Source organism: Anopheles ziemanni, chromosome 2 (assembly GCF_943734765.1).
Source record: "Anopheles ziemanni chromosome 2, idAnoZiCoDA_A2_x.2, whole genome shotgun sequence".
Taxonomy (NCBI): domain Eukaryota; kingdom Metazoa; phylum Arthropoda; class Insecta; order Diptera; family Culicidae; genus Anopheles; species Anopheles ziemanni.
This window is the reverse complement of record NC_080705.1, coordinates 22865682-22893375: the sequence shown is the minus strand read 5'-3', so window position 1 is coordinate 22893375 and position 27694 is coordinate 22865682. Positions and strand designations below refer to the sequence as shown.

At 44.3% G+C, this 27694-nt stretch overlaps 1 protein-coding gene across 1 annotated transcript in view; it reads left to right on the top strand.

Moving 5' to 3' along the window:
* LOC131293198 (protein madd-4) overlaps positions 1-27011 on the top strand; it is a 36080-nt gene extending 9069 nt beyond the window's left edge. The window contains exons 6-18 of the mRNA XM_058321277.1: positions 9404-9548; positions 10886-11015; positions 11117-11315; positions 14725-15170; positions 18353-18568; positions 18747-19208; positions 19275-19859; positions 20521-20614; positions 20939-21070; positions 24936-25241; positions 26250-26585; positions 26670-26820; positions 26893-27011. Coding sequence (XP_058177260.1) covers positions 9404-9548; positions 10886-11015; positions 11117-11315; positions 14725-15170; positions 18353-18568; positions 18747-19208; positions 19275-19859; positions 20521-20614; positions 20939-21070; positions 24936-25241; positions 26250-26585; positions 26670-26820; positions 26893-27011 — 3321 coding nt within the window. The remainder of the gene's footprint in view (positions 1-9403; positions 9549-10885; positions 11016-11116; positions 11316-14724; positions 15171-18352; positions 18569-18746; positions 19209-19274; positions 19860-20520; positions 20615-20938; positions 21071-24935; positions 25242-26249; positions 26586-26669; positions 26821-26892) is intronic.
* Positions 27012-27694: the final 683 nt, after the last annotated feature.

Genomic DNA, 27694 nt, shown 5'->3' with positions numbered 1-27694 from the left:
ACTTAATGGTGCCTTAGAATATGAAAAATTATTATGCAACGCATCGACTCCACGTTTTGTTTAAAATTACCTTTTCTTTCAACTACCCTTATTCTGTATTGGAAACAGTTTGAATTTTCCTGCATATAACCTTTGATGGTAAACAGGGAAAGTAATACCGTGTGAAAATCCAGGATAATCTTTTAACAATCACCAAAAGGCCAAACGAAAATAGGGTTTTCATAGCAGTTTACCATCCAACCGTAGGCCCAACAACGTTGTTGGCATGTTGTTGGCCGCAGTTTTCCCACATAAAACCACAATCTCCCTCGTACGTACAGTATCAAAAAACGAGTTTTCCGACCTCTATCATACCGACCGCTTGTAGTATTTTATTGACTGTTCGCATATGCGAGTTAGGCAATGATAAAAAAAAACATCCCTAAGAAAAGAGATGAACACACCCCGCATACGGGCGGGGAAAACTATGGCCACTGTGCAATTCACGCATTTTGGTAGGAAAAGTGCCCTCGGAATGGCCCCGGCCTCGAATATATGATGCAAATAGGGACATAAAATATGGACCGGACTTTACGGTGCTGAATATGTTACGAGCGTGTTTGCCACGGTCTTTTTCGTCGAGATACTCCTTTCTTTTTGTTTTCCTCTCTGCCCTTCCACCGGCAGCTTGTTTCCTTGATGAGATTTTTGTTCCGTCGCCATCCCTTTCCCAACGGTTCAAATCTACGACGTTCAAACGCTACGATTGCGATTGCCTATTTGCCGAAACCCTCCGGATACCGATGGGGCACCGTAAAGGGATGGGCATGGGCAAAAATAAAAACCCCTACAAACAGAGTAAAAACACAAACACCATTTTGGATAACACACTGAGCACTACTTTTTTGCCATATTTTATTCAACCCCCAGATAGACGAGGCGGCCTCCTCCCGACGAATTTTGCTCATTGGCGCATTGATGGGCCACCATTATGGTCGGCTAAGTGGGAGTTTTGTTTGTTTCCCTCCCCCACTTTTCTCACCAAGCAGCAGAAGAAAAAACGAACGCACATTGGTTTTCCCGTGTCGGGCGCAAAATAGCCTCTCCTCAAAACAACACGGTTCGGGGTTGCCGGTGGAACGTCAATGGGCCCTGAGATATCGGAAAGGATACGAATCGGGCCAATCCCAAGGCACATCTTCCGCTCGCAGCGGGACGATAATAATTTCTACCCGAGGCGTAGATAAACCCATACGGGCGAGGATAAGAAGCGACGGGATGGAATCCGACCCGTCCGAGCTGGTCTAAACAGCTCGTAATAGCTACGTGGGGCCGGTCGGTCGGTTGGTTGGTCTCCTCTCAAACCATCATCTGACCAGTCTGACCTTCCGAGACCTTCCTCGCCCTTCGAACACCCGAATGGAGGTTCGTGCCGGGCGCTTGGTGAATAAGAACTTCACCACGTCACCCTCTCACCTTCGAGACTCCCTTTTCGCTTTCTTTCATCAGAAAAACAAAAGAGAGACCATCCCTCCGAGCCCTAGCAAACCCCATCCGATCGGATCCCATGGAACGAAGCCCCGAAACCGATTCCAAATTAGGCTGAAATAAGATGATAATTTAGGCGAAATTAAATTTGGCAATAATTTATTACGCCCGAGATGCTAATAGTACGGGGCGCTAGGGGGTTCTGCGGAGGCAAGGTGATTGGTCCCGGGAGGGCATCATTCTAGGGTGAGATGGTGTCGGAAGACGAGCAACGAGTGGTGATAGGAACGGGCTGAAATGAAGGCCGCACGGGCAGGATTGGTTTTTGATGTTGGCTAAAGTTTTCCTGGAATCCGCCCGACAATGGAACCCCTTTTCGAAAGGCGTCCAGAATTAAAGGTCGAAACGCTGGAAGAGAGAAGCAAATTCGGTGTGGAAAACAAGGATATTCATGAGAAAATTTAACAAACAAGGCTTCTGAAGATTTGAACTCGTCGTTATCATCATCTTCAGTGAGAAAAAGACGCCGCGTTTGTATTTGCTGCTTTAACCTTAGTTCATACCTGAAGCGACGCATATTGGATCATTCGGGTCGACGTCCAGTTAGCAACGTGACTGAGAAAAACACCAAAACACCAACTGCCAAGCGACAAAAAGAAATCGCATCCAATAACCTCCTCATGCGTTCATTTGAATATAGATTTGATTACACACCAACCCGAAGATGACGATGGTCTGCCCTGTTTCTTGCCACGGGCAGCTACCGAGCAGCAAGCAAATGAAGCCAATCGACAACTTCCCATGGCCCCTTGTGCAAACCCTAGCCTGTCCGGTAATGGGATGCTCCTCGCAGATTGGCCCGAGAGCGAGCGAAGATTGAATCATTAAACGATTAGACCACATCGGCCCCGGCACCGGTGGACAGACGCAAAAAAAGGTCAAATCCATAAAGCCCGATACCGGACCGGGTCCGTCTGGGTTGCTGCTGACCTAAGTCGACCACCCCACCGGAACAGATTGTCCATTATCAGTTCGGGATCAAGTGGGGCGAGCTCAAGTAGCGTCCGTAGCACCAATCGCAACCACCGGAAAAAAGCGGGCAAGGATGACGTGAAACAAGGACCTAAAACAAATCTCTTCCAGCCCCAGGGCACGGAACCCATTGGTGGTTGGCGGCGGCGAAGGGTAGGTCTATGATTACATGATTGTTATTGGACTGCCTGATCGAATATGCGTCCAAAACAAATGGTGACCCTCGGTGATTGATCGATTCTTGGTCCACAGCACCGTCCGAAACGATGACGACGCCGAAGTTTTGTCGGAGTTCCGGAGCTTTTTGTTTCCCTCGATGGGGGGGGACGGATGTTCTCCTTTCTGGTTTCTGGGGGTTGTTCGAGACGGCTGGCAAGATCGACGTTGGAAAGGGAAGCCCACCCGAGCCCACCCGTTGCGAGCTGCTGGTAGACCAATAACGTCGTGTCGTTATGTAACATTATACAGCTAATAAAACGTCTCGATGAATTATTAATACAATGACTGTTATTTAAAAGGACTCCCAGTATTCAATAAGGTCCTGTACGGGCGCGAGCGCGGCTACGCACGCCGGAATTGGAGGCACTTTTCCACGAGAAAATCCACCACCCAGCGGCTGTGAGTTGGCATATTCCTTCACATCTTTTTTTCCTGCTCCATTGGCTTTCTCCGACATTCTTCACCACTTCAATGGCCGCGCCAATTTGTATTCCGTTTTTTAATGACGCACAAATTAGTGGAATTGCGTACGACCCGGTCTGCCTGGTACGTACACACGCACATTGCCTACGAAGGTCGAATTAAACTGGCCCCTCGTCGAGCTAGCAATCTGCACGCGAATGTAACGTGGTGCCGAAAACATTCAGCTCGCAAGCAGAGGATGTAAGAAAAGTAAAAACAAGGTGGAAGAAGGAATGTAAAACAAATGTAGCATAAATACATCCAAATGAATTATGATAATTATGACTTCATTCCGTTTCACTCGGTTGACTGCCTGCTGAGATTAATCGACTGCTTTCCGGGACTGGAAGTGAAAAAGGATAGAAAAAAAGCGCCACATAATTATTTATACGTGTCTGCGATAGTCCACCAGATTTAATGATCGGTTTTTTAATATTACTACAGATTTATCTTGATTTCTGCTCTGCTAAGTAGAGTGCAGTGCTTAAGATTCCATCCAGCAAATACATCTCTTTTAATTAAACCGATGATCCGTTTAACACTTACTTGTAACGTTTACTTTTCTAAAGCTCCTGGTGGGAAGTTTCAATAGAACACCTGTCATCAAGCATATTATTCTAAACTGGCTTGATTGTTACGAATATAAAAGTTACGTTTATAAAAGATAACAGATTTCAAATCATCTAACAACTCCTCCTAAATTATCTCTTGTTAACTGTTACATGCTCTTTATAAGTTTCTTATTGAAAAAATTTGGAAAAAACGGTTCAACCAAATGTGCGGGGTTCTTAAATTGTTCCTCGAAACGCTGTGAAACATTGGATCAGCTATGAAAAATCTAAATATTAGTGACTGGTTTGGGTTTGCATATTAAACAAAAACATCTGTATACAATGAACTACATAACCGTAATATTTTACTTTGTAAGAAAAAACTATTGAAAACGGCAATTCTAAAAACAGGTCGTAAAACAACGTCATTAGAAAAAAACTAATTCTTAACGTTTCCAAACACAGATGAACTGCAAAATAGAGACTTTTTAACTGGTTCCTAACTTAAAACATATCTTCTTTGCCAATGCAAACAACAGGTTTCATTCTTCTATAGTAATTTTAAAAGCAAACAACAGGTTTTCATACTGCCATAATTTTCCCTCCAATCATGCAATTTACACCCTATGCGCTTTCCTTCCACTGGCAAGAGCTATTTTCTCGAAAGCTTCCAAGATATTAACGTAATCGTGGCTCGCCCACACCCCCCGCGATGGCCACGATCAATTAGTAAGTGCCAAGGGTTCTCGTGGATAGTCTTTTGCGGTTCTCGCCGCAAACTGGAAATGCCGGCAGAACAAAACAGAGAAAAAAAAACCCTTTTAAATCTGTTGTTTTCCTAGCCCCTACCAACTAAATACTTTTTTCTTCTCAATCGCCCTTCGTTCGCAAAACTTCATCGTATGGTGGAACGGGAGGCGCTTTGTATAGATTTGCCTTCCCCCTTTTTACAAAATTGGAAAACTTTTGCGGTAAATATTTGATACGAAAATTTTCCTCACTTCATTTAAATCCAATCTGGTGGAGCAGTGGGAGGTGATGCTGCTGGAGTTTAAAAGGTTTGTAGAGCAAATCCTTTGGTCTGAAAGGAAAATCTGATCCCAGGCGGGAGGATGATGTAGACACAAAAACAAATAGTAAGGAATCAGGCGAGGTGAGAGATTGGTGAGGCGAAACAGTTTGTCAACTATTGTTGTGTTGTTTTTTTGTTTTTGTAAAACAAACAACCACAAGGGAAAAACATACTTTCACATCTGCAACTGTAAGATGAAAAGAGAGTATGTTGTTTTGTTTTCCACCGGTTAAAGCACAAACCGTCGGGAGAACAGAAATAGAGAAAAAGCAAACAAGCAATTTAATGCAAAGTATGTCTTCATTGTCGAGCTGTTCCGTCCGAGACAAGTTGCCGGTAAAATTGAGCAACGGTGACGTTTAAAGCAACTTTTTTCCTATCTTTTTTTGGGAAAAACAAGGTCGAGGAATCTCCTCAAAGTTTCTATCGGGAAACATGGCAGCACAATCGTAGCCAAGTGTTGTTTAATCAAAAGCTTCAACTTCTAGCATCACTCCACTCCAAAGATGCTTTGCGAAGTGTTTGAGCGTAATCCCATTTGCTCACTAAATAAGGGCAGATTGTTTCCTAATCTTCCGACCCCGTGATAAATCAGAAGCAACTTTCACACACACACACACATACACTCACACGGACAGACCTCCTCCTACACACCTCGTGATTGTTCTAATCGCACTCAATAAAACACTTGGTCGCCATCAACTTTACGCAAACGAGCACCAACTGCTGTTTGGAAGGCGGGAGAATTTAGGGACCAGCATCACCAGCAGGACTGCCGAAAGTGGAAAACTTTTCCACCGGGCGCTAGTCATTATTTGACAAATTAAATAGCTCCAGCACGGCGTTGCGCAAGACTTCGGGATCGTTTATTACCGTAAGCACCAGGAAAACGCATCCTGCTGTGACCCGTGGGTGAGCCGTTTTCTTGTCTGGGAATTTTGCGGGGGAGCAGATTTTCCCATCCCCTCAACTGGACAAACCGTGCGGGAAAAAGAAAGAAAGTCGTTCAACCGAAAGCGTACAGCTCGGCTGTTGGATGCTTTGGTGCGTTCGGTGTAATTTACTGGAAAACTTTTCCGCTCAGCCACCCCGTAGGCGGTGGTGTGTGACGGGGACGCGTGAGATTGAGGGAAAGGATTCCGCGAAAAACAAATATGGAACGTGATCGGGCACGGTATGGGTGCGCGCGAAGTGAAATCGAGCATCGAAAAGCTTTTCCACGAGCTTTCTTCCGCAGGTCTCTGGAGGCTGCGTCGGTATGAAAGTCGGTTGAGGTTAGTCGGCAGGTGAACACCACATTCAAAGGCCCACGTCTTGCTTCCAGACGGTCTTGCAAAGACGCTCCAGATGCTAGGATGAACAACACCTTGCGCCTAACAGGGTTTCCCGCTCAGCTTCTTCCTTTTATATTTTGCAAACATTTGCCCAAAATCTTGCCCGAACCGTGTACTCGTGGGAGGAAAAGTTTTGCCCGCGTACGTTAACTATCTCTCGCTTGCGCACTCTTGCACTACCCCGGGCCGGCCTTCCGGGTCCCCGAGTCCGTCCACTTCCATTACCGGGTTCGCTTTTTATGCAATGAATATTTAAACACCGCGCGCGCGCGCTCACCGGCCAACGCCGCATCCAAGTGCTCGCCAGTGCTTGGGCTCGTTTGGCCGAAATTGAATTAAAGCATTGATTTCGATTACTCCACTCCACTCGTGCTTCCTGCACTCTTCCCCTGTCTCGATCGCTTTCCCTGCAGAAACAACAACCGGATATTGATTGAGTATGCCTGGAAGCTAGGTATTTTTTTGGGGAAAGTTTTCTTCTCCTTCGCCGACAGAGAGAGATAGGGAAATGGAGAGAAAGCACGAGCGGGCGGAAATGATTGGAAAACAGTCGAACGTGAAAGACATTGAAAGCACGACCTGCAAGCTGGTGGATTGGAAATTCATGAGTATGGCAGACCACAAGAGGACCGAACGCGATGGCGATGGTTGGTGAAAATGGAACGCCTCGCGCAAGCCCCGGAAAAATCCCGCCGAGTCCGCGGGACGCGCAGTTTGTTGCTACTTGCGTCAATGTTATTTTTCAAACCAAAGTAACTGAGAGTTGAATGGTGCAATTCATCGGTAGTGAAATTGGCGGCGGGGGAAAATATCGCCACATGCATCGGCTGAGGAACCGGCACGGTACGCAAATGGCAATATTTTATTCATCCGTGCGTACGTAAGGAGGCAGATCGGTGCCGTCTTTTCAACGGAAACCGGCCACCAATGAGCTGTTGAAAGATTTTCGTTCGTATTAAAAACTCTCAGAACTTTTTCTTTCCCCGTAAGCCTATTCATTTGACGTTTCCACCCATCCGTAATCGTAAAAACTTCAAGAAATTATGCTCCTGAAATTCGTGATTTCACGAGCGACATGATTTATTGATCTCAAGAACACTCGTCCGATGGATCTTTTGAAGAAAAGCACGCCATTGCCGCCGGTCGGAACCAGAAAGCTCGAAGCGAATCAATTACTTTCTCTCAAGTAACTATACCTAACCCTCCATTAAGTGGACGGGTTCTTTGTCAAGCGGTGCTTTAGAAAGCTTCCACTTCTGCAATCGCAGCCCCGGAAAGTAATCGAAGTGATGAAAGGTTCGCTACCGCTGTGAACAACCTTTATTGTTGAAGAATTTTTATTCCTTTCATTCCTCCGTTCCCATTGGGATCTTTTCGTCTTTTTTTCTGTAATAAGAAACCTTTGCAAACAAATTGAAAAAAAACGAGTCGAATGCAAGAACTGTAAATCAGAGGAACTCAAAAAATAAAAACTCTTTTTATAGCAGGAGTGATGAAATATGGAGTTTTTCAAATGATTGAATAATATGATAAGTATCTCTTGAAAAGAAGGTAGCAGGATTCCTGTTTTCATAGTATTACGAACTATTGATTTCACTGATTAAAATAGTCTTTCACATAGCTAACATTCAATTGTTCCTTTCGTAAGATTTTCATTGTCGTGGATAAAAAGGTGTTATTTTAGGATGAGATTTACTCCTTTTACTCCATTGCCCTATGAGATTCTACTCCTTTTAGGAACATTTTCACAAGCTTACTGTATTTACTTTTCATGATTAATTTTAAAGAAAAGATCAACAGTTACGCAGCGAAAATATATTGAAACGCGTCCAATTATATTTGTTATAGCTGTAACTAAATGTTGTTTTCTTTTTTGTAAAATTTGTCGAAGAGTTTTCACATTTTGTAAGGGCGGTCTTTCCGTTCACATGTATTTTAAATTTATTTTTTCATATTTTTACATTTCTTTATTAACTAGTACAATTTTATCGATCAATATAAGAGAATTATAACACCACAATTTGTGTTTAACGAGTATGAAGTAGAAATTTTGGTGATTTGATTTGAATTGATTTTTGAAACCATGTTTTCTACTCAAAAATGAAATATGAAACAAGAAACTAAATATACCACCATCCGCAGTGCACAAAAGTGAAAAGCTCAAATATGTATGATTTTGATATGCATTGATTGATGCGCCGCTCAGGTACATGCAAATTTACTTCACACAGCTGCATTAGGCAGGCGACTTCAACCGAGGTTTTCCCGAGGCCTCAAGCCGTCAGGACGTCATCGTCGTCGCTGGCCCATCTTTGGGGGGGGGTGTGTGTGGGGTGGGGGGGTGTGTCGCGCGCCAGCTAACCTCGAGCCAACCGACGCGACGGTGGAAGCGCCCGAAAAACCACACTAATGCAACCACTTACACCTTGCCACCAGGAGCGGGAACCGCACACTGTGGTGCTCGAGATGGTGGCAAGTGGTGCACCAGAAAAGTCAGTCACTGCTGTCACTGCGAAAGTTCATCGTTGCTGCGGCAGGAACAAGAAAACCCCTATGTCACCGGCAACAGACTTGGAAGACGGGAGCCAATTTGGAATCGCTACAACAAGGGCGACAGCGGCCGTCGAGTGAGACGTCGTTGTTGTCGAAGGACGAAGGGAAGCGAAGGTTTCTCTCCGCAGAACTCGACCGGCACGCCATGCTGCTAGCTAAGTGTTTCCTCCAATAATCATCAAGTTGCAGTTCCGGCGTGAGGTGATGGAATCGAAGATGGAGCCATCGAGCGAAACCGTCCATTCCCGTCCAACCTTAGCTCAGCTTGGAGGTTTTGCTTCCAAGCTAGCTTACATGAATTTTTCATCAAATCTTTTGCCTACGCTTTCTTGAACGACCTTAAGATGTCACTACACGATAGCGAACCGGGATCGACCCGTTGGTTGTGGATATTTAAATGATCCTCATTTATTTTTTATAATTAATAGGTCGGAATAGAAAATACAATCCAAAGTTCAGGAACTAGAAAGAGAAATCAGAAAAAACTTGGTCAAGATTCCATAAATCATTCTATGAAAATAAGCTACGAACAATGTAACTTACGTATATACTCCTCTTAAGGGAAACACGACTCCCCTGACGACATTCTTGTCGAACAGTCCATATTGGCACTACGAAATTTCCCAACATTTCCCTTCCCTCAAACTCTCGACGCTGATTGCACGGAGACTCATGTCTATTTTATTCTATTCCTTTTCGCCCTTCAACCTTAGCGCGTCGGATGTGACCTAAAGATTGGATCGACCAAGAAGATCGACGTGTGCGGAGTGTGCGGTGGAGATGGAACGTCCTGTACGCAGCCCCTCTACCAGTGGGAAATTGCCCCGATGTCCCTCTGCTCCGTCACCTGCGGAGGCGGTAAGTAACGGCAAAACAGCGCTCTCTCGAGCAACGAGGAATGGGGATGCTTCGATACTGACGTCACCGGGATGTCATTTCATGCGGCATTGGAGTGACACGTAGAAACAATTTTAGGAAATTTGGGAAACATTTTCAATTGTCGTCAAATTTCGAGTCAACAAACGAACCAAAGATAAAATCTGCAGATAGAACTCTTTGCTAAAAGTAGGGAATTAAGTTACACTTTACCTAAACCGTGCAATTTTCGCTCAAAAATTATCGAATCAAAACCATCTAATATTTTCATTTGAAATCCTTTACGATTAGTATCTGTACTAGTAATTTAATTTAAAGACAGGTTAGTACAACGCAACTTCGATTAAGACCGACATTTTTGTCCTCCGGTTATCAACAACAATATCAGTTGTTTCACGATGATTTTCAATTGTCTGCTAGCTGCCCATTGCTGCACAAATCCTCTTTCGTACCATGTGTCCAATTTTGTCGAACATGATTTCTTCGCTAGTCTATCCTCCGGCACGAACCTTTTCTTTCGAATCCACCCACCTGCAATATTTCCTTTCTTTGGGTATACCTATAAAACACCAACCACCAAACACAACACGGGGAGGAAAAAGCATCCTCGTCGAATTTCCCATCGCCATCGATACCGAAAGATTACGTTGTCAAGTAAAATAATGACACGTTCGATTGATGGATCTTTTTCCCGGAAAGCTTCGACACGCTGCGAACAAATCGTGTCAACGCGGAGACCCTTCGTCTGCTAAAGTGAATCCCGAATGGAAAAGCTTTGATCAAGGAAGAAGAAAAAAAATATCCCAAAACCAACGGGAACACACACACGTATACACTCAAGAAAAGAAGCTTACGGTATTAGACTAAAAATGTGTTTTTTTTATTTCGAACGGGAAAATTTCGTTTCATTCCCACGGGGTGCCAAGGATCAAAGCGGCGAAAGCGGAAATTAGAAACAAAATATTTATCCTTCCTTTCGTTGCACCAACGGAGGAAGTGAGGAGACTGGGGATGGGCAACTTTGTCTCGAATTCCTTTTGACAACGAAGCCTATCTTTTTCTGGTAAAGAGAAAAAAAGGTGTAACACAGCATTTTTCTATCGAACCGAGCGAATTTACGATGTAATAATCATAGACCTTTCCCACGAAGCCGTCGCTTCGGCCGGAAGACCGCCCACGGTGGAAGCAAGATAAAGCGCAAGAAAATCTCCGCTACCGACCAGACACAACCTTGTGTCGCGTCGCCGGCGTTGGAAAAACTCTAATTACATTAATATCGATTTTTGCTCGGGTTGACTCGTTTTCTTCCGCCGCTCTAGGGTATAAAATGGCCATGCCAACCTGCCGGAACCGTGTGACCGGAGTGGATGTGGAGGAATCGCTCTGCAACGCATCGTCCCGCCCGGAACCGACCGTCGTCCAGTGCAACACACATCTCTGTCCGCCGAAGTAAGTAACGGAGTAGCTTTGATTTTTCCCAGCAAATCTCTGACTTCCCATTGCTGTAATTCATTTGGAAATGTATTCATTTGCTTGCCGTCAAACTCCAGATGGGTGACCGACGATTGGAGGGCCTGCTCGAAACCATGCGGTGGCGGCATCCGGGAGCGGGTGGTAGTGTGTGCGGAGGAAAGCAATGGCGCAAAGAATAAGGTCCCGGACGAGGCTTGTCGCGGCGTGCGGCCGAAAAATCAGGAAGCCTGCAACGTGCAAGAGTGCCCCAAGTGGGTCGTTGGCGAATGGAGCGGGGTAAGTGTGGTTTTTTTTAAATAGTTAAATAATATGTTAGGAGGGCTAACGTCGGGAAAAACGACAAAACAAAGTTGAAACTCTATTGCTTTATGTCCCTTTTGAAATTTAAAAAGCTATTTAAAATAAAAAGATGTAAAAAGATTTAAACAAGCGTGTCAAAATTAGATGAAATATTTGATTCGGTATACCATGTCTGAGGCTGAGGATAAACAGATTTACAAAATTGAAAGTAGAAAACCCCTTTAAAAATGTACTAAATAGATGTCAATAATGTTAATCTCCAAAATAAACCACTAGCCCTATTTCAAATCAATAGCTTTGGGTCTAGTAATTACTGCTTTATCTTTCAGTGCTTCGTTTTTGCGCATTTATTTTGAATTTTTATAACTATTTACAATCTCCGGTTTCAGCTGCTAATGGTTGAACAGGGTTTTGTTGTTTAACAGCCAATAATTACCAATAATTCATTTTCTGGCTAGTGGTATCCCTTCTTATATCTCATAAATTAGTTGGGAATAACCATCACCAATCATGTCAAACAATCATTCCAAACGTACAACACTCACAAACGAGCCCGAAAGTTTCAATCGTCGATCATTAAAACAGTATTGCAATAATGAGTCAATTTATCGCTTTAAACGGCTTCCCGTGCCAGTGAGTTATAGAAAACCAGTCCGCGCTGCCAAAACGAGCAGCGGTAGACACATTTATACAGGAAGCAAAAATGTACATCCTAATGCGAGTTTTCCCGCATCCATATTCGGTTGCAGTTTGGCACTCGGAACATTCCCCGGCCTATTAAGCGCATACTCATCAGGCAAATGCCGTACACATTTTATTACCTCCGAGCCATTACATTGCCCGCTGGGAGCCCGGCTCACACTGACGCCACGAACACCAGACGCATAATTAGCCATAAATCGTGCTGCCCCATTCAGCGTCGGCTCGTTTTCAATTCCCCGCCACCAATCCTGGGGGGGATGTTTGGCGCAATGGGTGGCAATCCATCAGACAAATAAATGCACCCCGAAACTGCATTCACTTCACCGGGTGGCTTCCACTGGAATCCGGCCCGGTTTGGTGAAATTTATCGCCAATTCCGTTTGCATGAAAGACGACCCGCGTCCGAACGATAATGACGAGATGGCCGAAAAGGATGCCATCGACCTACTTTGGGCCGGTTCGTGTGTTTACTGCCATATTCACTTCCTGGCATCGCATTCCGTACAACAGGAACATCGGTTTCCTTTTGCCGTTTGCCGTAACGATCGAAGAGCGGGTTTGGAAATTCACCATCAATTAGCAAAACGATGGAAGAAATATTCAACCCGGTAAGGTTGGAATTCGTTGACGATATCCTCTTCAATAGAAATCCCGATGAACCTTCCTTGATCATTCCAACATGTTTCGTGGGTCGGAGTTTTCCCGTTACATGATTTTCCACGGGGGAGACTGTGAAACTCAAACACCACGGTGTACGAATTTTGTATTGCGTTCGATGGAACCGATTCCGTTGAACTATTTGTGGTTTCAAGGCACCATGAAGTCAAAGTTCCATATCCGAGTGTACAACCCATCTCGGTGCTGTACAACATCCGATTACTGTATTGAACAACGTGTGCGTGTTTTGTGCTTCCTCAATTTAAGCGTGGAAACCTTCCGCATAACGAACCAACGCTTCGATCGCATACAAACAAATTGTTCACACATGTTTTACTAAAGATTTACATAGGATCTGATTAGAATTAGATTAAAAAATTGCAGCAAAATATCGTTTATGCCAATTTGATGCTGTTCAAAGTTTCCATTTATTAAATCAGAGCTCAATGCAAAACCAATTTTCAAACATAATATTTTCAACATAACATTCAATCGGACGTATCGATTTGTCGATTTGGTATCGAGACCTTCTCATAAAAAACTATGAAGAAAGTGTAAAATGCCAACTTTAGTTAAAACTCAAAACTGATAAGCTTTAATTTATGTTTCAAAATTTGAAAGCTATGAAAAAATGGAAAATGTACAAACAACCAACCAAAATACGGTTCCAACACTCGTGAAGTAAATATAACTCTTTAAGAAATTTGTTTACAAATACCCGCCCCTAGAGTCTTCCATAAGAGCAAAAAGGAATCAACAGTGTTCGCCATCACAGATTCTGTAAAACTTTTTACTAAAATTAATCACATAAAAGAAGAATACAAACACAGTTTCCATGGAACAATATATTATTTGAAATGAAAATTAAACATATTGCAATACATATTTACCATCACAAACCTTACCAACAACTATCACAATAAAGCCCTAAATATACCTTTCTCCGCCACAATATGTTCACTTAAGTTATGACCCATGCTTGTAGTGCAAGTGCATAAAGGGAAAATCCTACCCCAGGCCCCTCCCCAGACACTTCCGTGACATCCAATTCTTTTCATACGACCAAGGATACGGCTCGGCACTTCACTGCCATTGTCGATACTTCCGTGCACTAAATGATTGTGTAAATTTGGCACATGAAACGTTCCGGCGGAGTTGGACAAAACTTTTCCAACCATTTCCACCAAACAGTACTATTTGTGCCAGTGTTAGTTGTATTGGGGAAAGCACTGCAAGTAACGCCCGGTAGGAAGGGGGAAGCAATTCTACCATCGGACAGCAAACCAAATATGATCGAGTGGGTGCTCGGGGTCGTAAACAGGGCGTCTTTATGGCTCTATTTAAATTTCCCGACTGTAAATTTATTGCCTCCCCCCCTTCCCCTTGCCCACGGGGGGCCAAAATCTTTAGCGCCCAACGACGCGCCCGGCGACAAAATGAAATGCAATGTCGGGCTCCTTCCAGTCGACAGGCCGCCGCCGGCCACATACGACCACGCACGTCCTGCCAATTGGTCGAATGATTATTGCCAGGCGTAGGCTCCACATTTCCTTACGCTACGTGCACTCAAAACTGCCCTCCGACGGACGCTGGCTGTTTGTTTAGACATTTTATTCCTTTATGCTGCCGCTGCGACGCCTGGAGTGGGTTTTCGGTGGTGGTTCTCCGTTTTATTTCGCTCGCAGCCGAACGGGACGAAACATCACGAAATCGAAAGTCATCGCCGCGTGCGGCGTTGATGTTGCGTAAATTTGTGAAATTTATTGATTTATTGCCCAAGCGTGTCACCGTGGGCGCGATCCGGAGCCGGTGAAGGACGCAGGCCTGGTTTGGCTTTGGGCCATATAACAAACAAACAAAACACAAGCGCCAGTATTTATGTCGCCAATAAGTTACGAGAAACGGATATTTATTGGTGTACTCGAATGTCGAACAGAAGGGCACGATAATGATAGAAGCATCGTAAAATATCTTCAACTGAGTTCAACTCGGTGACCGATACCATTTTCTCCTTCCAATTTTCCAGTGCTCGGTGTCGTGCGGAGGCGGAATTCAGGTGCGAAGCGTCGAGTGTATGGACACGAACGGTCACTACAGCGCGCAATGCGACCCAAGCTCCAAGCCGCTCACCGGCCAGCCCTGCACGACCGGCATCATCTGTAATGCGGGTTCCGCCGGCTCGTCATCGTCGGCGGGCATCGTCGCCATCGCTCCGCCATCTTCGTCATCGTCCGCCTCCGACTTCGAGGGTCTCACGACGGCGGGCGATGGGATGGGGGCGGGTGACCGGGCGGCGGGCCAAGCGAGCCTCAACGAGCGGCTGATGAAGGAGAAGGCCGCGATGCACACGATGGAGCGCGATCCGACGCTGATGACGTACAACGACCAGCCGTACTATGCGCAACCGTTGCGCCAGGATCGGCTGCCGAAGGCGGAGAAAATCGTTTCCCAGCGGGTGCCGGGCGAGGCAACGTAAGTAATTATCTAATTGCAACAATCTTCACCGCCGTTGCAGTACAAATGTTAATTTAATGAGGGAATGACAAACAACTGAGCCAATTGCAAACAGACCGACCGCTTTTTCTACACTTTCCTTTTTTTCTTCGTTTGATATGGAACACTGTGTTTATTAGGAACGTATTAGTTATGATTAAAAAGCTGAAGCAGTTTCAAAGCATCATGGCATATCTTTATTTTCCATTTTACTTTGCACGGGCCACCAGGCGTCTCCATTCCTATGTTGTCATTCTAGGGATAATTTTCTTTTATTCCAATTATTTACCTATACTTTAGTTTCGATGTTTTGTTCATTTAGTTCCAAAAATGTTCTCATCATTTTATTCAATTTGTCTCCTCTCTAAACCAATAGATTAGTTTGTATCGTACCTAACTTTATATTTGCACTGAAAAACACCATTCTCCCAAATTGGGTTATCATTTAAATATTTTACCTTGTCTACATTTTCATAACTTTTACATTACTAAACAAACTTAAATTAAATAAATTTTTCAAACATACTTGAACAAATTCATACTCTTCTTGTGGATTAAAGAGAACCAGCTTTCCCTACGTAATATTCCAAAATTGAGTTTATAGTGAGGAAACTCAAATCTAAAGCTGTATTCTGCTAAAAATATGTTTACAATCCTTTCGAATTATATTCGTTTTTTATTGACGAATTGATCAGGTTCGCGTTAGACTTGGATTGCATCTTTCAACAATAAAATGTAAATGCAATCAACCCCCTAAAATGGACGTGTGTAACAACGCAATTACTACTCAAAATTATCAGATGAATTACAGTCGATTCAGTACACAGAGATCTCGGGAACAGAAGCATCATTTAGCTCTTGCTGTGTAGGCGCTTTTTCATCATTGTTGATCATTATCGATGCCGTTTTATTTCACCTAATTGGTCGTGCATGAATTGTCGAAACGCGGGTTCGTTTTTCCATCGTTTTTCAAACCATCTGACACTTGGCCGGTTAAGAAGGATTGCCCTGAACGTATCTTGTCGTGAATCGTGCCAATTCATGCACTACACAAAACAGCTTGCAGCATGAAGGGCCATTTAGCAGCCGAGAGTGCTAAGTAGCGTGTACCGGGTTAACCGGAACAGGTCATGAGAGATCGGTTGGCGTCTCATCTTTCACATGGTTTCGGTAGCTGCCTTGCAGATGCATGTGGAAAAGCAAATTCCATCGGCTAAATTGATACCCATACCATTTTCTCAACAGCTGATTCATGGGGGGATTTTTCACCCACTCTAGAAAGCCAATTTTCCCACCATTCTAGTACTTCTACGTGGTGGTTGGGCGATTTTATACGTCTCAAAAGAATCTGCTCGAAGATTTAACAATCAGGTGGAGTGCAAAAACGTTCATGACTCGCCCAACGAATGGTGCTTCACAGAAACCGTACGGTTCATCATCGTCATGCCATCGTTTGATCGTACCGTTCCTTGGAAGCTCGCCCAAAGCGCTCGCTTTTCCTGCAAGGCACTCCGACGCTTTCCTAGTCTCGGCGGGAAATCAAGAATCCGGACAATTCCACCTTTGCTCCGCGGGCCAATTGAATTGTGGAAAACTTGAAACGATCGGCCCTGCAGGCCGCAGGAGGTGATTCCGTGGAAAAGCCCCGTCATTTCCCAAGCACGAACAGGAATCTCCCGGGACCCGGGATGCGCTCTGTTTTGTTTTTGCCTTTCTTCCTCAAACGCAACGGAATGCACCGGGAAAATGGGGTGCGTTCTTGGGAAGTGAAATTGCACCAGACCGTTCATAGGTTCAGCATAACAACCTGCTGTTTTTCTTTTCTTTCTATTCCACCTTCATGCGGAAAATTCTACGTATCGTCACCCGGGCACCAGATTCCTTTTTTATTTGTCCCACCAGGCAACGCATACTTTCACCGTACTCTGCATCACCACAAAGGTGCGACGGAAGGTGACTTTTCGCTCACAACATCGCATCGCTGATTGATGCTTTTGTTTTTCCCTGCTGCGTTCGGCGGCATCCGGGATGCAATTGCGCCAGGCTTCCGACATCAATCATAGCGCCTCTTGCACAATAACGCCATCATCGGATGGATGCTGCCTGCGAGTTATTCGATTTTCACCAGCTCCTTGTTCTGTCCTTGTTCGAGAAGCCGTCCCGTAGCTCAAGACGGGCAACACGAAAGTGCAATTTCTAAAAATACCGGTAGACACCAATGTGCCTTTTCCTTTTCCTTATTGGAAGAGGCTTGTTGCTTATTTGCAAACCCTTGCGCAGCTAGACAATCAACAATGGAGGGCAAACAGCAAACGTGCACGTACAACGTATAGAGAATTGCTAAAATGTGAGTGAATGTTTGCAAAAAACTATAAACTGATGAGAGAAAACAAGAATGCTACTAACGACGTCACAAGTTATGATTGTTCTAGAAACGGTTTAATGGAAGAAATCTTGAACACGTTGACTTCCAAGCGTTTTTAGCACACTTTTTTAGAACAGTCATTTCAGTTAGTAGTAAATTGTAGTTCGTATTGTAATTTACTTAAAATCAAAACCCATTCATATTTTTATCAATATCACTGAATACACTGTTGAAAAAGGTTCATCATACACAATCATAAAATTGTAATAGTTAACTGAGCAAACTAATGCACATATTAAAAATGCATGTGATCATTTTAATAGAAGTGACAAGAGGCATTCAAACACAAATCGAGGATTGCAATCATTTGGATTTCATAATATCTTTAGTTTATTTTACGTGATTGACTATTTCTTTGCAACTTTATACGTTGGTAGACGTTTTTTCCAAGGAAATGATTTTTATAATGTGTGCATCATATCAGACATAAGCTTTTTTCCATCTGGTTTATTTATAAATGTTTCATGGTTATCGCGGAAGGTACTCTGAAATGGAACGAATTCTTTCTAATACACTCCTCCCGATTGGGGCCTCTTTATAATCCCGACGGCTTGCGCATTACTCTCTCACGCTTACCATCTTTTCTTTTTCTCTCTTTTTCTTCCCTCTTTACACCCCCTTCTTCCTTCATCCCCTTCCTTCGCTTCATCGCTGTCTGCTTTCCTCTTCTCGTACCGATCGATTTGTCGTCCTACACGCCTTCCGATAAACATTTGCCGGACGGGCGGACGTGCAGCTACATTCAGGACACCGAATGGTCACCGTGCAGCGTGACGTGCGGCGAGGGCATCCGCCGGAAGCCGTTCCGGTGTAAGATTTTCCTCGAGTTTTCCAAGCGCGTCGCCGTGCTGAACGACTCGCTCTGTCACGCCTACAAGCCGCTGGACGAGGTGGAACGTTGCGTCATGGAGCCGTGCTCCTACTCGCACAACCACGAGGAGACCTATCTCAAGTACTGAAACATTGTATTTCTCTCTTATTACTTTTCGCTTCGTCGCTCCAATGGAGCTTTTGTGTTTGCGTGTGTGTGTGTGTGTTTTTTTTCTTTTTGATTCAAACTATTTTGATGGAAAAGTTCGGAGCATTGATTAATCTGAGTTTTCTTTCTGTCCTTTTGCCCCTCGCCTCAGGGATGGGAACCGGCAAAGCTTGGAAAATATCAAAGTGCACGCGGCCGTTCCTGGAAAGACGTACTCGTGGCGTGAGGAAGGCTACACGAGCTGCAGCGCGTCCTGTCTCGGTGGTGTCGAGGAGTTGATCATCAACTGCGTGCGGGACGACACGGGGAAAATAGTGTCGCCGTTCTTGTGCTCGCCCGAAACCAAACCCGAGGCCCGCATCCGAACGTGCAACGACATCCCGTGTCCGCCCCGGTGGAACTACTCGGAGTTTACGCCCTGCTCGAAGTCCTGCGGGTTCGGCATACAGACGCGTGAGGTGACGTGCATCCACGAGGTGACGCGCGGCGGCGAGAACACGATGATCGTGCCGAACAGCATGTGCACTACGAAACCGCAGCCGGATCGGCAGTACTGCAACATCATCGACTGCCCCGTCCGGTGGGAGGTGTCTGAGTGGAGCAAGTGTTCTAAGTAAGTATCGCTCTCCATCGTCGCCGCAATTTGTACTAAAGTGTACTAAAACAACTCTCTCCACAGATCCTGCGGCGGTGGTTTGAAGGAGCGCCGCGTCGAGTGCAAACAGATCATGGCCCAGGAGCACAAGGTCGAGCGGCCGGCTTCGATGTGCCCGAGCAGCAAACCGCCGGACAAGAAGCCGTGCAACACGAAGGCGTGCGCCCCGGAGGACCAGCGGCCACCGATCGCCGGCACCAACTCCACCTTCATCCAGCACGATCCGAAGAAGAACAAGATCACGCTCAAGATCGGCGGTGCGGCGACCGTTTTCTACGGCACGCAGGTGAAGATCAAGTGCCCGGTGAAGCGCTTCAACCGGACCAAGATCCGCTGGTCCAAGGATCAGCAGCCGCTGCTGAAGACGAAAAAGATCAAAATGTCCAAGAAGGGCGCCCTGCGCATCCTGGACGTGACGTTCCGGGAGGCCGGAATCTACACCTGCCACGCTGGGCTAAGTCACGCCGATCTCAAGCTGGCGGTGAAGGCCAAACCGGGAGCGGAGAATCAACCGAACGAAGAACACGAACGGCACCGGGAGGGAGCGGACCTTAACGCGTTGCGGGCGCATTCGTACGGCATGACGAACGGGAACGAAGATGAGAAAGGGTACGTGTACTATACTAAAATTGAAACTTGAATTTGAAAACCTCGTGTTTCCTTGTTTTCATCTAGCGCCTTGTAATTTAACATATTACTCATAAATATAAATCGGATAATTAACACGACTACTGCCAAGCATTTGTAGCACACTTTTTTAGTACAATAGTTTTTGATAAAAAATTTGTTTATAACATTTATCAAACCAACGGTTTTCTCAGGCCAAGCAAAAATTTAGCTTCTAAAGAATTAGTTTTTAATAGTACTACAGTTTTAATGTTGCATTTTCATCTTTTTATGTAGCAAAAACTTTTTAGAACTAATTACAGTTGGCTATCCAAAATGATAACCAGGGCAGTCAACGTGTTAAGTGATGTATTCGATCAGTTTAGAATCTCTGAACTCTCTATTTGTAACCTTTTACCAACTTCTCGTTTGTAACATGTGAAAAAGTCAATAAGGGCACAATCCTGTTATTACTTCCATTGTGATAGAATTATTTCCTTCTACCTTCTTATTTCTTATCCTTCCTAGTATAAACCCAAATTCGATTGAGTAAAAACTGATTTGTATATACTTACGGAAACTGTTCTCCTCAAACTCAGTACAAAATGTTGTAGATACTTAAACATGCAAACCATTTTTATGTTTCGCTCGTCGTATTTTTCAGTGGTCGAAGGAATCGTGAACGAAATCGAGGGAAAAACCGGCAGCGGCAACAGCACGACGCAAATTTAAACGAAAACGATGGAACGGAGGATGAGGTAAGTGTTACACATCTATCCCCTTTAGAAGACTATTTGCTGAAAAGTGGAAAGCTTGGTTAGGGGTAGCAAATAACGGAAGGGACTAGAGGTGTCTGTGTAAAGCTACAGTAAAGGTCTTTCCATTAAAACATTTCCCCTTAGAAAAGCTATTAACCGTCCACAACTTTCTCTTTCTCTCTATATCTTTCTATCTGCTCCGTTCCTTTTTCTCTTCCTCCTACCATTTATCCAATCAAAAATCGCATTTTTCCTTTAACAACGCGCATTTTTTTCCAAATCCCGCTCGAAATCGCATCTCGTTGAAATCTCCAAACTCCAAAGGAGCCACTGCGGTCGCACTCGCAAATGACCGTTTCCGGCAGTACGGTGCCGTCGGATGCGTCCAACGCGGCCAGCTCCGGCACCCGTACGATGCCGCTGCCCCACTTCCAGCATCTTCTGGCCGGCCTACAGGTGAGATGAGGAGTTTTACCAAAACTATCCACGGAAGGCGTCCCGCGGGTTCGCGCGCTTCCTTCCGCTCAGTTCCATTCGGCTTCACGCAACCTCTCCCGCTAGGGGAAAAGGCCACGCTGATGTACTTCCGGTGAACGAGCGAGCAGGAACGCCGCAAAAGCACTTGATCTACGCACTGCACGCGTTTCGTTAATGTTTGCATGAAATGGCAGCACGATCGCACCGTTTTCACCGTATTCAGTTGGTTGTTCCATCTCCATCCAGTTGTTTCACTTGTTGCTGCATGACGGTTCCATTTGTTTTTCATGTATCGAGATAAAAGAAACACGCTTACCGGGTTCACATCACAACGAAAGTGCATCAGCGAAAGCATTTCATTATACTTCTTTTGAAACAGATTCACCCCGGGGGGATACTTTTCCATCCACACACCACAGAATGTTCTCTGCGTATGGCATCATTTTATCTTTGCTGCCATTGGATGAGCTTGTTACTGATTTTCTGCCCTCTTCAAACGCTTCTCTCACACTCAGTTTGTTTCGTTGAGTTCATCTTTTAAGCGGGAAGTACAATTCCATCTGCATGCCTTTGCCAACCGTCTACTTTCCGGTCACAGCCATATTTCCTCAAACAAGATCTTGGGCAAGGAATGACATTTTTCCTCAGGGCAACTGGGGACCAACTGGGGGAACATTGAAAGAGATGAGGAAGTGACCGTTCCTGAAAGACTGCATGTCATTTCCTCTCGAACATAGTTTCAACATTTACTTTATTAACCTAGACATAGTTTTTGCCTCACCCCAGAGGTTCGGTTTCGTTGAATCAAAACAATGGAGAGGAAAATTATCTTCCCACCCCATTGGAAAAGTTATGAATGTGCTGAGATAGGACCTTCATTCTAAGAAACTAAGATTTTTCACTTCTGATGATTCGTGTGCATTATGTTTAACATGTTCTGGATGTTTATTATCATTTGCACTTTTTACTGAACGCATACAGTTTCTTATTATCTGTTTGTTTATAGATTTACAAAGGAAGTCAATTTATGAAACTGATCAAATATAAAACAATTATTCGTTTGCTGACTGCTTCGTGAAATTTCAAATTGTTACGAGTTCTCTATTAGTTTTCTTCAACTCTTGGTAGTATAGGGTTTTTGAGAATACTTTCGTTACGTTATTGCATCCTACAGCATTCTGTAAGATTTATGGTAATCAAGAATTATTGTATTGGACAACGTGGTGAAACTATGAAAACAGAGCAGCTTAGCTTAGCTTTTTTTATTATTCAGGATCGTTTCTATGCTCCTATGGCCGTGTACCATTAAATTTATGCATTTGGGCGGAACATTTTCAAAAACCGACCTTTTCGTCAGCAAACATGATTATCAATTTGTTTATTTTCAATCAGTGCCCAGCCAACAAAAGACTTCCAGCGTTTAATCTATGGTCAATATAAATCTTAAATAATCAATCTGTTATTCCCCTGTGTCCGCTGCGGATATCAATATTATTTAATAGTTTCAACACGATAGCATTTGAAAAAAAAAAGCTCAAACCACGCAATCGTACTTTTATCGCGACGCGCCTATGTTACGGTAAACATATAAATCAGGCAAAAATAACACAAGAATCCATAATCACCACTCGGACGCAGTTTGCTGTACGATCCCGAGCAGCCCTTGCCGCCGACGTTGGAAACAATCGCGAAACTTGCGGTATCGATGGGAATTACGAATTCCACGGGTTTCCCACTTTTTTTTGTTTTGAACCCCCACACCGCGTTTTTTTTTCAATGCTTCCCATTTCCCACCGGGAGAGGGCGAGTTGAGGTTCCCAGCCCGGTCGTTTGCGGTGCTCGGTTTAATTAAAAGCATTCATACGAGCGGAATGTGTCAATCCGCTATTTTTCATTCGTAAATAAATTATTACGGGACATAATTATCCCGTTAATCTCGACCCCGGCAATGAGCTCCCCTTGCTCCTGACGCCCGTTACCATTATAACCCACCCACCCTCATACCCCACCAACTACACCCGGCTTGTGGTGAAATATTTTCAACCGAAACCTCAGCCCCATTAACAAACAGATGGGGGAGGAACTAGGTTTGCTCTACCGTAACGGATTTAAATCGTAAAATTCTATTCTAAAAAAAAAACACAGACACACATACGAAACGGATAGCTGCTGATGCGACAACTAAGGTTCGCCCCATTCGCAACTAATCGCTCGTTTGAATCGGCAGTTGAAACTAATGGCTGTGTTCATCATTTGTCGATGGCCTTCTCCGCCTACCGAGACTCTGTTTCGAGAGGGCAGTTTGAAATAGGCCTTTTTTACCAACGGTTTTGTGCTTTATGCTTCTATCTACCACCCTGGGGGAATTACTATAACCCATCTTATTTATTGTCCAATGTGCCTCGGTCTGATCTGATCGAAACGCCGTGCCTGGCACGAATGTGTTGCTTTTCAACACCAAACCCGGAGGGAATCTGTTCTTTTTTTTTCCTTCGTAGGGAAAATTATTTTCCAATCGATTCTTCTTTGGTGCTCCCCAACAGAACACGATCAGTCGGCTGACTCTGTTTTCTGTGCTCTTTTTTTTATAAACGTGCGTAACATGACTTGTGAGCATTTTTCAATTAAACCGAAACTGTTCGAAACCATTCTCGGTCGAACCGCCCTGGTCAATCTGCGCCACAAAATGATGGCAACCCAAAGGGTTGTTTGTATTTTAACTCTGGTGGTCTTTGCCGAGGGGAACACACGAACACACGATAAACAGTTAAAATTGTCACCCGTAAGAGGCGTCACACAAGAACTCTTATGCCCACAACATAGCCAGCTTTTTATGGTTTTTTGTTTTGTTTGTTTGTTTTCGGGCAGAAAACACTAATTACTTTAATTAATTATCGTTTCGTTTCTCGGTACGCTTAAATTGCGTATCAATATGGGACACCGGTTGGGTTTCTCTTGAACGTTTTCCAACGGCATTCACCTCGCTCGAATGTGGGAAAATTTCAAAATGTTTTCATTCGTGTCATTATAAATATGTTTTCTTTTTTTCTTTTCTTAAATGTTTGTTGTTACAATTTGTGTTGAAATGTTATAATGCATGAACCTTTAGACAAAGTAAATTAGAAATATAATTCTCAGCTCGTATTTTCCCTCACTCTTCGTAGCAAATCTGTTGTTGTGATGTAGTTTGAGGACAACCGTCTCACAGTAAAGCACAAACCCGATATTATACTTTGAATTTTTTCCTTCTTTTCTCCCTCATTGTTCACTCCCTTGTGCACCTCCCGTCGTGCATCGACCCCCACCCAAATCCCAATGCATACACATATGGACACAAATAGGTAATTCTTCTTCATGATCACTGTTGAAAGTAATTTCTCATTTATTAGAATTTCCACAATACTCAGCTCATCCATCAGATTTAGGAAGTGGATGTTCAAGATAACAAAAACCAATATTTTCGTTACAATATTATATTTTAATATTTTGGTCTAATTGTTGCCATTGCAAATAATATTAGTTTATCACTTACCTACTGCACCATTGGTAGAATGGAAACTATCACGAAATAAATATGCCCTAGTTGTGCACCTTTGCACGAAATAAATATGCCTTAGCTGTGCACCGAGCACTGAACAACGAATTTTATTATCGCAAAAACGAACCACTCGTTGCTAACATACACTTTCTTCTACATGCATTTTCATCCAACTTGTAACAATCTGTTTCATCAATAACAAAATACAGTGATATACTTCACGACTTTCCCGCCCCCGGCTACAATGTACTAATCGTAACCTCCTACTTATCTCCACTCCCATCTCTCTGCGCCCTGCTACGACAGCTTCTTTGGCCGTTTCAGACCTTTAGCAACACGAAACCGCACCAGTTTCTGGTCGAGCAAGGGTACGATCCGTTCGACGGATCGATCGGTCGGCCTGGCGAGCATGACGAGTACGCCGATCCGCCCCGGCCCATGAACGTCTATCAGCTGCTAAAGTCGCGAACCAGCACCGGCACCGGCGACACGGTGGGTGACGAGCCGATGAGCCACGACGGCCAGGTTGCGGAGGGTTACGATTTCGAGTGGATGACCACCCCTTGGTCAGAATGTTCGCAAACGTGTGGCGCCAACGGTGGTGGCTACAAGGTAGGCATAGTGGATTGTACTATAATTTGGTTGATGTCGTATTTGAATTTGAAACATTATTTGTTTAGACGGTTTAAATTTGATTGCCTGGGAATATCTTCCGTAATATTTAAAAAGGCTGTTGCAAAGAAATTTTAAATATTTTAATTTTAAGTGTAATAAAATGTATATAAATTGCACACCTCATGACGCCACAATATAATCTACTTACAATAAATATAGCTGCAAGAAGTACTTTCGTTCCTAACGCCAGATAGCCTGTTAAAACGTCATGAGAATGAATCAACTTCAACGATCAGGCGACTGATTAATTTATTTAAAAAAGGTGACCCCGAAGGTCGGGATAAATTTATAAGCCGAAAACAAATTGTAATTAATACCAGGCTAATTGTCTGGTACTACCACAAGCGATCTCAAACTATTTGTTCCTTTTGTGACAATAGTAAATAAAGCAATAGAACTACACTTTTAAAAGAATAACGCACAGCTTTGTAATGCAATCTTATGAGGTTATAAATTATTGAAAAGGGAGAGCGAAACTAAATAAAATGGGAAACCTCAAATAAATTACACGTATCATTAGAACCGTAACAAACTCTAGCTTAACTCTTCTTAAATCTAAACCTGTTATTTATGTAGCATATTTTATATGGTTGCTAATTTCAAATATATCCATAGTAAATAACATAACAAATATGAAGTGAAGACAGACATTTTTAACTTATTTGATGAGTTTAGTAAAAGTTTTTTACGTTGCAAATACTGCAAATGTTACTGTCAAGGAATTTGTGGAAAAAGTATTCTTTTCTAAACCATTATATCTGAAATATCGTTATCTTAGTATGCATTTGTAATACCATAGCACGGAAATTAGCTTATAAAACCATTCAATATGGATCGGAAAAGTGATTAGAAGTTAAAATCTTCAGCCACATTCTTTCAATCTCAAGTAAAACTATTTCACCAATTAAACACATACTTCCCATATCTTCTTCCGTCACTTTATAGCTCCGTTCAGCCCACTGCATGCTGCGGATGTCTAACGCGAGCCGTACCGTCGACAACAGTTTCTGCGAGGACGCCGGCCTGCCGGTGCCGGACACGGTGGACAAGTGCGGCAACATCGAATGCCCACGCTGGGTCACGACGGACTGGAGTGCGTGCCAGCAGTCGAAATGTTTCTCGTGGCACACGGCCCTCCAGAAGCGCGACGTGTTCTGCCAGTTCGAGGGTGCGCGGGGCGACAGCGAGAAGCCGTGCGAGGACCAGGAGAAGCCCGTCACCAAGCAGGAATGCTACAACGAGCTGTGCAAGGGCGTATGGCGAGTCGAGCCGTGGTCGGACGTAAGTGAAAGCCATCCCCGGTTGTGTTCCGATTGAACTGAAGCTCGATTAATCGTGATCCTCGCTCCTTTTTTCCAACGCCAGTGCAATGCGGCCTGCGAGGGACAGGGCATCAAGTACCGGATACTGCAGTGCGTTTGGTACGGCACGAAAAAACCGGCCGGAAATGCGTGCCGGGATCAGCCGCGACCAGCGGTTATGAAAGTGTGTAAAGGACCACCCTGTATTGCGAACCGTAAGTTCTGCTTTTGATCGTTGATCGAACATTGACTGATCGCGTTCTCTTCCCGCTTGTCTCTTCCCACAGTTTCGGAATGCAAAGACTTATCGAGGTACTGTAAAAATGTAAAAACCATGGGCCTTTGTAGACTGCACCGTTACCAGCAACAGTGTTGCAAGACTTGTAGGTTTAATATTTATAACTGAGCAGCGCGCCACTAGCCGTGCATTGGCGTGTCCGATTTGTGCTGCAACTGTTCCTCCCCGAGCAAAACCAACGAATCATTCTACGAAACCGAATCCGGTTGAAAAGGGCGGACATCCACGCAAAACGGGAACCGGATTCGGTGGGGCAGAGTTCGGCTAGACTGCAGCGATCGTGCCATCGATGATGTGGGTGGGGGGACCCAAATCACAACACCCTCCCCCTCTTCTCAGCGTGCAAGCGTGCCCTCCGAAGTACGCCGCAATCAACGAACTCGTGTATGATATCGTATATTTACCGACAACAATTACCGAAGACTTGTATCAAATAGTCAATTATGCAATAAATGGCTATGAGAACGAACAGAACAACCCCCAGATTAAAAACATTACACTTGACACCTTTCACACAAACTCTCACACACTAACACACACACACACACTTACACAAAGGAACGATAACGGTACTTTTTTAGTACAACACTTGTTTGGCCGGAATGGAGGCGCATGGTGGCTCACGCCGAACAGTCGAATTGCCGAATGGCGAACGGTTTCGTTCCCTCGCCCGTTAGGTCCCGTCGAACTGCGACACTGTGCTTTACCGGCTGTTCCAGCTACTGGAGCGGACGATCCCGATACATACACAGCGTACTGAAAACACTATTTACGGAAATGGCAGGCGCATG